The sequence below is a fragment of the Danio rerio genome, chromosome 2 (genome assembly GCF_052040795.2).
Source record: "Danio rerio strain M-AB ecotype USA chromosome 2, GRCz13ab, whole genome shotgun sequence".
NCBI classification, from domain to species: Eukaryota; Metazoa; Chordata; class Actinopteri; order Cypriniformes; family Danionidae; genus Danio; species Danio rerio.
Window position 1 is genome coordinate 41,144,362 of NC_141022.1, and position 9,907 is coordinate 41,154,268.

The window sequence follows — 9,907 nt, forward strand, 5'->3', positions numbered from 1 at the left end:
ACTTACAAGTATTCACTATTAAAGTCGGATTACATTCTGCATGCAGCTAAGTGAATGAGAAAGTTGGAGTACTTGGAAATTCTTGTGAGGAGCATTTGCAGTTAGAGAGCTGAAGAAAGAGAGCGCTTATTACCTAATTTGGCATGTAATGGGCGGGTTGAGGGTGGGTGGAGGGTATCCCTCATAAACTCTAAGTCGAAGTGTCCTCACTGATTGAAAAGTCCAAGACCGCGCCTACTTGTTTCAGACTAAGCTCTCCGAGAGAAAGATAACGGGACAAATTGGTAAGTAACATCTTTTCATAGTTATTTGACTAAGTTGATTTAAAGCAGCCTGAACTGATGTGTTTTTATCTGTCATCATTTACTAACTAGAGGTTGTTTTATAAATTCTGCTGTAGACAAAGTATTTATTATAAATTATTGTATTCGTTCAGACGTTGATTTTGACAGTGTGCGTTTCTAGCGGACAGTCTAAAATAAAACAAATATTAAAAAGTTCTCTTTTTAAGACACTCTATCCTTTCTATTTCGTCCCGCGGCGGTTGCACCTTGCACCAAAATCATGACGGAAAAATAATATTGGCTACTTTTTAAAGTAAGCTATGTATTACTATTTTAACTTATTTTAATGTTAATGTATTCTGTATTAACAATGGCGCGGCACGTGGAGAGGCACGCCCACTAGAGTCTGTTAGGAGGATGATCTCATGTCATATTACTCTATTTATTCGCTGGAATTGTTTGGATTTCTTGCCTGCATAATACATAAAATTGAAGTAATTTAAGATTTCCATAATTTTGTTTTTGTTTGCGCTATTTATTTTTCACTTAAAACCAAAATGTGACAAATGTTTCTTCTCCCAAAGCTCTTAAAAATGATCATTACTGACAATATTTGGTCCATGAAAACCTTTTAACATCCATAGAATCTCACATTTCTCAAATGGTTATTTACACCAAGGGTGTAGAATTAGCATGGATGGAGGGAACGTGTCTCCACCAATATCCAAAGATTTTTAAAATGTCCCCATAAAATAATTTAATTGCCTCCAACATAAAATAATGCGTTGTTGAAATTTTCCAGTTGGGCTTTACTCTGCAAGACTCAGGTGAAACATGGACATAAGCTGCTACATTTAAAAAAAAAAAACCTGTCAGTCACTTGAAGTCAAGCTCGCTACAAGTCCACCGTAATAGTTACCATTGATTAAGCTTAAAGTAAATAAATGGCAATAATAAACTTGCAAAAATATGTTTAGATGCAGTGGTAAGTAATTACGCGAAAAAATTGCTCTCAGTTAACCTATGTCTTTATTAAACTACCTTATTGTCAGACATTCCATTAACTTTATATTTTAAATGTGGTTACATTTAAATTTTAAATTCGGGGGGCTTGGGAGGTTGGGGGGTTAGTGTCAAATTAGGTCCCCAGTCCCCACCAATATCAAAAGCAAATCTACGCCCTTGTTTACAATTGTATTTGTTTTTAGTAATGTTCATCACAATTATTTTAAGAGCTTCTCACTGAAAGGTCCTCTGTGGAACCCAAAATGGTTCTTCTATGGCATCACTTTGTAAAAAAAAGAAGGAAAAATATATTCTGGAAGCTTAAAACATGTTGGCAGTTACTGGGAACATTTCTTTCTTTCTGTACTAGCATGACTGTGCAGAGCTTGTTTTATTGCTTGGAACAATAACAGCACTGTAGGCAGTTTAAGGAGAAAATTGAGCTACTTATGGCATGTCTCATACAGCCGTGTGACCTCCTCCATGGCTCCATGTCGTGTCCTGTTTTGCGTTTCCTCAATTCTATTAACAGCTTTTTGCTTTGACATTTGTTGCATGAGGAGAAAATGAGTAATTGTGCATTGCATAAAATTCACTGGTATATTCCATCTCCTCTCATGTGTGGATGACAAAAGCAAAGTGAAGGAGTTTCCTTTCAGTGTTCTGTTTCTTTAGCAACCAATGCTGAAGAGGGAATGAAAGAGGTACAAAAAGAGTAAAGCTCTGAAAGGTGGGCGTGGGGGAGAACAAATGAGGTTGGGCACTTGGGGGAATACGGTGTGTAAAACACCAAGCACATCCCTCTCGTTTTGCAGTTTAATGGGATGCAGAACATCTGGAATAGATCAGCAAGTTGGAAAATTTGACACTAGGCAGAAAAGAGCGGGGGAAAAAGGGTCTAAATGACTCACAGTTAAGATATTCCCGCCTGTGTTTAAAATATACTTTAAGCTGTCATGAAGTGAAAGGACAAACATTTTCAAACACCTCGCCAGTCTGTCAATATGTGGCTCTGATATCATCTGCCTGCCTTCTTGCTTTTCCACCATGTCTTTTTGACTCCTATTTCTTATTCGGTTCTCCTCCATCCACTTAACCCAAAAATGTAAACACGCATGCCTCCATTGTTTACTTGAACCTCTCTGACAAGATGAAGGAGGTATTCCTGGCTGTAACAGAGCTCTGTAGGAGGGCTACATTGAGTGGCTCAATGCTCTGATTGTTAGCTGATCTGACTCCTCCCACAGAGGTTGATAACTAATGGACTGTAGGGTTGAGGAAAGGTCTCGCTTGTGCACATTTGTCTAAATAGCTTGAATGCATTACAGAGATAATTTCACTGACTCCCTGTCTGGAATCCCAAAAGACGTTTTTGTTGTAGAGCGCCAAATTATTCAGTATGCGACCATGTAATTTGCGTGAATACACGGCTTATTATTCTGCATGTTTCAGATGGAGATTGTGGGGAATTTTAGCTAGCCATGTGATCATGACATTATTGTCATCGCATATTTACTTGTGCAGATATTACAGGCTCTGTAAATTCTGTCATTTAATTCATGTTTATTTCTATAGCGCTTTTAGAAAGTAGATTGAGTCAATACAGCTTAACATAGAAGTTCTAGTAAATTGAAACTGTGTCAGTCCAGTTTTCAGAGTTGAGTTTAGTTCAGTTGAGTGTGGTTTAATTTCACTGCTGAAGAGCGAATCCATCGATGCGCAGCTCCACAAGTCCCAAACCAAACAAGCCAGTGGCAACAGTGGCAAGGAACAAACTTTACCAACTGACGAAAGTAAAGGAAAAAAATTACTTTACTCAAACTTTTGTCAAAAATTTAGGCTGAAATATCCTGTATAATGTTTCATAATATACTGTATAATAACACTGTAAATGATTACTTAGAGAAACTGTGCATTAAAACTAAATAGCAGAGAATCACAGGCTACAAACTTCTCAGAAGTCATTCTGAAACATAGTTAGGTTGCTAAGAGACACATGAAAAACATAAACGATATGGGCTCAGAATATCAAGTATCATTGATCTCTTACTGAAGTGTGTGCTCATTACACACTTTGCATTTACATTCATTCATTTTCCTTCGACTTTAAAGCCCCTTATTTATCAGGTGTCGCCACAGTGGAATGAACCACCAGCTGTTCTGACATGTTTTACACAGTTGATGCCCTTCCAGCCCCAACCCAGTGCTGAGAAACACCCATATACTCTCACATTCACACACACATTCATACACTATGGCCAATTTTGTTTACCCAATTCACCTACAGCGCATGTCATTGGACTGTGGGGGAACCGGAGCTCCCGGAGGACACAGAGAGAACATCCACAATGCCTCTTTGCTCAGCCAGGACTCAACCCAGCGATCATCTTGCTGTGAGGCAACAGTGCTGACCACTGAGCCACCATGCCACCCCCTTTGCAATTACAGTTTTAATTTTTTATTTATTTTTTATTTTTTGCAAAATCTGTTAACTCTGACTTCCTAAAATCATCAGACTGGCTTTGACCCATTAAAAAGTGTGTTGATCAAGTCAGAGTATAAACTGAGTTAAATATCTGGTCAGAAGTCATCCTTTACTTCCATGTTTTAGTTTATCTAATGAAATCCAATGGTAAGTGTAAAACAAAGCTGACTTTCATTGCAGAATCACTCAGTAAATCAATCAATCAATCAATCAATCAATCAATCAATCTATCTATCTATCTATCTATCTATCTATCTATCTATCTATCTATCTATCTATCTATCTATCTATCTATCTATCTATCTATCTATCTATCTATCTATCTATCTATCTATCTATCTATCTATCTATCTATCTATCTATCTATCTATCTATCTATCTATCTATCTATCTATCTATCTATCTATCTACCAACCAATCAATCAATCCAAAATCTGCCAATTTGGAACATCTCACCAATGAGTTTGAGTAAGCAATGACAGAATTATTGTTTAATGTGTGAGAAATCTATTAAATGTTTTGTTTATTAATCTTTTCATGGCACTGACTCGTGAGTTGTATTGTTTGCTTCTAGATATCTAAGAAGACGTCAAACCAAAGTACTCCCATTACTCCTGTCTGACATCACCGTCCCTGTAACTCTCCTCTCTGTGATCCCATCATGGCAGTGGTGTTGCGTTCCTCACCTCTCCTGTGGACCCGAGTGGCTGCCATGGTTTTCGCCTGCGTGGCCTTCAGCGTTTCCATGTACGGATCAAGGCTCACCCACGGCACCGGCGACTGGTGCGTGTTCTGCTGGAGCTTCAGTTTTGTGGGAACTCTTCTAATCATCCTAGTGGAGATGTTCGGCCTGCAGACGCGTGCCCCAGTCTCGTGGAAGAACTTTCCCATCACGTTCGCCTGCTACGCCTCTCTCCTCTGCCTCTCTGCGTCCATCATATTCCCCTTGTACTTCCTGAAGGGCTTCGCTGGGCGCACTGAGATGATTAACTGCCGCATCGTGTCCACTGTATTTTCTTGCCTTGCTACTATCGCCTATTTAAGCGAGGTGAGTCTCAGTAAGGCCCGTCCAGGAGAAGTGTCCGGCTACATGGCTACCGCACCAGGGCTGCTAAAAGTGTGCGAAACCTTCATCGCCTGCATCATCTTCGTCTTCATCAGCGAGCCCGAGTCGTACAAACAGAATGCGGCGACCCAGTGGTGTTTGGCTGTGTACTGCATCTGCTTCATTTTATCGGCAGGCATCATTGTGATGTGTGTTGGCGAATGCACAGGTTGCTTGCCTTTCTCCTTCGCCCGCTTCCTATCCACGTATGCCCTGCTGGCTGTGAGCATGTATCTGTCGGCCACCATCATCTGGCCCATTTATAAGTTCGACAATAAGCACGGAGGCCAGAGCCACCGACCAAACATCTGCGGGTCCAGCATTGGACTTTGCCCGTGGGACAAACTGGTCGCCATTACTGTGCTCAGCTCGCTTAACTTCATTCTTTATCTGGCTGATCTCATTTACTCCGCAAGGCTAGTGTTTGTTAATGCTTAAGGGGTTTAGCGAGAATTTTAAAAAAAAAAGAGCAGAGTAATACAAGAGGAAGAGATTCAATGTAGAAAGAGAGAAGTGGGTTGGAGAGTAGAGATGGTGTAATGGTAGGTCATGAACTATAGTCTTTGTGCTTGCTTTTTTATCAATCGTGTATAGAAGATAAGAAAGTACTTTTTGGGTCAGAAGTTGTAATAAATGGATACAAGTAAAAGAAAATGAAAACACACACACACACACACAAACAAACAAACAAACACACACACACACACACACACACACACACACAGGTTATACACTATATAAAGCACTCGAAATTTCTCTGGATTTATGACTTGTTTGAGTAACACTTTTAGTTTTATTCTCTAACAACATTTAATGTTTCTTATAAATGTAAAATGCAAATGTAATTTAGAGCTTATTTGCATATAATAACAAAGTCCCTTTAATTCAAGTCATTTCACTTGGCCATCTTTGAAGCACCTCTAGTGTAGTATGTTCGAGCATTCTGTTTAAATGAGAAAACATCAAATTCTCCAAAATTGCTTGCCAAGCTTATGATTGAATTTCATATTAGGAATCACTAATAAAATTAAATAACAATCATCTCTTTAGTTTTCATTTCAAAATGACTTTAAAATTTGCAGAAACTTACGTCTAGTCCGAGCCTCTCCCCTGCAGTCCGTCTATAGTGATAGAAGATTGGCACCTGTACTTAAAGGCGGGCCTTTATTCGCCATATTGACCGATACACTTTTCCCCATTCAAAATTATACCACATGTTTTGTGTATTCTACAGTCTAAAGAAATGACCAGAGCCATAGAGAGAGAGAGAGAGAGATAGAGAGATAGAGAGATAGAGAGAGTTGCTACAACTCCAGTGACTCCGATAGAAGGCAACATCAATGGTGGCTCATGAAGCCTCACACTAGGCTATCCGAACTGTGCCTTTACCTGTTCGTTTGACAAGTGTGAGTGCTCTGAATCGTGCTCAGGCGTGGTTCATTTGGCCGGCCCTGGCCCAGTTGTAAGACATGTGCCAGAGTGCGGTTATGTTGGGATTTGGTGCTGTACGCTTGTAGTGTAAGTGCAAAGTGTGCCTGTGCCCGAAACGGAAGACACAGCATCACATTTAAGGCACTGTTTCTTCTGTATTTATTAATCATGCTTACTTTTCAATAAACGCAAACTTTCATAGTTTATTAAAAACACAAACCACTCACTGCTACTTTCAGCAAACCTCCCAATACCTGCAGCACAAGGACATTTATGATCATTTATGAGCACCAAAAGTTGTGGATCTATTCCACAAAATATTTGACTGTGTGTAACTGCACAAAAAGATATAACTAAAGCAATCTTCACTGTTCTGTTAAATTGAACAGTCACATCATTGATAACATAAACTTGCTCTGGCTTGGATGGTAAAAAAAATAATGTGAGTGCAGGGTGTCAGGGGAGAGGGGAGGGCACTTTGGCACGGTTCAAGGCAACTGAACCTAGCTTAGTTACAGCTGTAGACGGTTGGTTTTGTACTTTTAAAAGATCCCAGCAATCATTTTTTTTTTGTTTCTAAAAGATGTCTAATAGATGTCTAAACATAGATGTCTTGGCTAAAACAAGGCTAAACTTGGGTTGTCAGTGAAAATCTAATAGACGTTTAAGAATAGGCGAAAACTAGACTAGTCATCAAATGAACAGAAGTGAATGACTACACGTATAAAGTCAGTCTAATCTGTCTATTTGACCACTAGTCTGGTTTTGGGCTATTCTTAGATGTCTATTAGATTTTCACTGACAGCCCGAGTTTAGCCAAGCTGTCTACATTTAGATGTCTATTAGACGTCTATTAAAACCTAAATTGTTTGCTGGGGTACAAAGTTTCTTAAAATAAGATTGTGAATGTTCTAAAGTTATATTACATTATTTGAATTAACAGCGAAGGACTTCTTGGAACTATTTGAGTCTACATTAATCACACGAAGATTAAACATTTTAGATTTTTGTTGTCTCATCTCTCTCTCTCTATATGGTTCTGACAAGAACTGAAAAGGTGCTGAAAAGACATGTTTATTGTAAAAAAACACAATGCCAATGTGGATAATTAGTGCCAACAATGAGTATTTGGTGGAATAACCTTAAATTTCAATCAAAGCAAATCAAAACAAAATCTAATTTTCTGAAATATTCAAATACTACAAATAACAATATGTTCATTTACTTTTTGAACTAAGTATTATAAGACATTTATAGAATAAAATAAATATTTTAATGTCTACCTTATAAATCCAGAAAAACAGTGAATTTTCAAGACACCCCTTATTTTTGTCTCCATTAAATGTTAAAATGTTTAATATTAAGTTTAATATTTTGTGGTCAATAATATTCATAACTCAAAAAAAGAATATATTATGCTCATTAAGGATGCATTTATTTGATCAAAATACAGTGATAATTGCAAATACTGTTTCCATTCATTCATTTGGCAAAACTAAATCAGCACCTGTTACATCTTTCATAAATAGGGAAGTTCAAAAGTACAGCACTTACTTTAATTAGAAATCTTTTATAGTAATTTAGATGTCGTTACTGTCCACTTTGATCATTGATTAAATGCCACTTACTGAATAAAATAATCATTATTTAATTTAAGTCTTGTAAGTGATAAGTCTAAAAAATGTGTATATGCATCTTCTGTGTAAAATGTCCAGGCTGATCTAAATTTCCACATCAGATGCATGGAGAAAAATAGATTATTTGCATTGTTATATTAATTACATTTGACTTTCAATAAATAAATACTATTTATGCTGCTTTGTGCTTTAAAGCTACTTTGCATGAAGGATTTTTTGATAGCTTTTAGTTTAGTGACGTTGTTTGAGTGAATGTCAAATTGCCAATCAGTGTATAACACCCTCCTTTTCGTTCAGGTTAATCAGCACCAGTTTAGAACTATGTGTTTGCACTTAATATCTGTGATGTAATACTTGACACTTTTCAGTACATTACACTGCTCTTTGGTGCGAATGTGTCAAACAATTGACATGGTAAGTTTATTTTAAAAATGTAACTACTGTTACATAAGACACGCTGAAAATGAAGGGATCTATAAATGTATATTTGGACATATCATTAAACGTTGAAGACAGCCAATTTGAATGTTATCACTCGATTGAAAATCAGTGATTATCAGCTGATGGATATGGGCCAGTAGGGGACGTCTGTACTTATTGGTAGGCCCAGAAGGCTGTTATTTTCCGTCCACATGGTTAATCAGCTATAGATCAGATATGGCTGCAGCCGGAAGTTAAGGAGAATTGTTAATATTACTTATTATATTTTCTATTAATTTAATTTTATTAACATATACCTCTACCCCAACCCTAAACCCAACCATCACAGTAATTTAAAAACAGATCTGGAGTGTTCTCTATTAGTATAGCTGATTAACCACAATAATTATTTATACTATTTAATAAATTTAGCATTAATTGTGTTTTATTAACGTCTACTCCAATCCCAACCTCAAATCCAACCATCACAGTAATGTAAAACAGATCTGGAGTCTTCTCTATTAGTATAGCTGATTAACCATGTGGATGGATGATAACAGCCTTCTGAGTAGAAGGCCCCTACTGCCCCATAACTATCAGATGATAACCACTCATTACACCCATTCGAAGCGGCTGTTGAAGACATCTTGAATATATAGTTTTTCTTATAAACACATTGTATGGGATTCATATACGGGATATTGTTGCTTTATGTGCGCACAATTGTGTTTGCAAAGTATATGCAAATGCTGTAGAAAGTTGTTGTTCCTTTGTATACCAGCTGGCTGAATCAGTTACACAAACACCTCACGGTAAAGAAAGAAAATGAAATGTTGTTTGCTGTGCTGTATAGTCTCTGGGATCTGCATGTGCCTGTCACAAACTGTTACGCAGTCCTCGATGCTTGAATGAGAATGTTTTCATTGTGTTTTCTAAGAGAGAGAGAGCAAGTGTGCCACTCTCTCTCTCTCTCTCTCTCTCTCTCTCTCTCTCTCCCTCTCTCTTTCTCTCTCTCTCTGTGGAGAACAGCACACACCGCAGCCTTGTGTGAATGTGTAATCAAACTCTCAATAAAAACCACGGAGAAACAAGCGTGATCTCTGTGCATCTGTGCTCTTGGCTCATTTACTATTGTATATGGTGATTCAGACTTACCTTCCATTTGCTCACTCTTTGTTTAAAGTTACGCCTGTGTGAAGAGATACAGAACATCTGTAGACTCTCTGTCCCTGAGTTAATGAATCACGTTTTAGAACTTTCTGTGTGCACTCACCCAGACTGCCCAGTGGAATGTTCAGCCATGTCAAATTTATGTAGCAATTTTGCCAGATGTGCGTCTCCTAAAATTAAAGAAGACAAATAGGAATCTTTTTTCTGCTGATTTGTTGAAAAATTAAGAACAAAAAAATGGTGGTAACAACGCCATATGTCCACAGATAAAACAAAATACATTATGTTAAAATTTGATTAAAATGTCCTTCAAATGAAACATAATAACATTTCAAGATAAGTAACTTTTTAATGGCCTAGTGGAGTACAC

At 37.7% G+C, this 9,907-nt stretch overlaps 1 protein-coding gene across 1 annotated transcript; it reads left to right on the forward strand.

Moving 5' to 3' along the window:
- Nucleotides 1-208: 208 nt before the first annotated feature.
- myadmb (myeloid associated differentiation marker b) lies at nucleotides 209-9,458 on the forward strand. The gene is made up of 2 exons (XM_087241148.1): nucleotides 209-284; nucleotides 4,349-9,458. The coding sequence occupies exon 2, from the start codon at nucleotides 4,436-4,438 to the stop codon at nucleotides 5,315-5,317; it is 882 nt and encodes a 293-aa protein (XP_087097274.1). The 5' UTR covers nucleotides 209-284; nucleotides 4,349-4,435; the 3' UTR covers nucleotides 5,318-9,458.
- Nucleotides 9,459-9,907: the final 449 nt, after the last annotated feature.

Coding starts and splice junctions, on each gene's coding strand:
- myadmb (XM_087241148.1), top strand. CDS start 4,436: ATGGCAGTGGTGTTGCGTTCCTCACCTCTCCTGTGGACCCGAGTGGCT.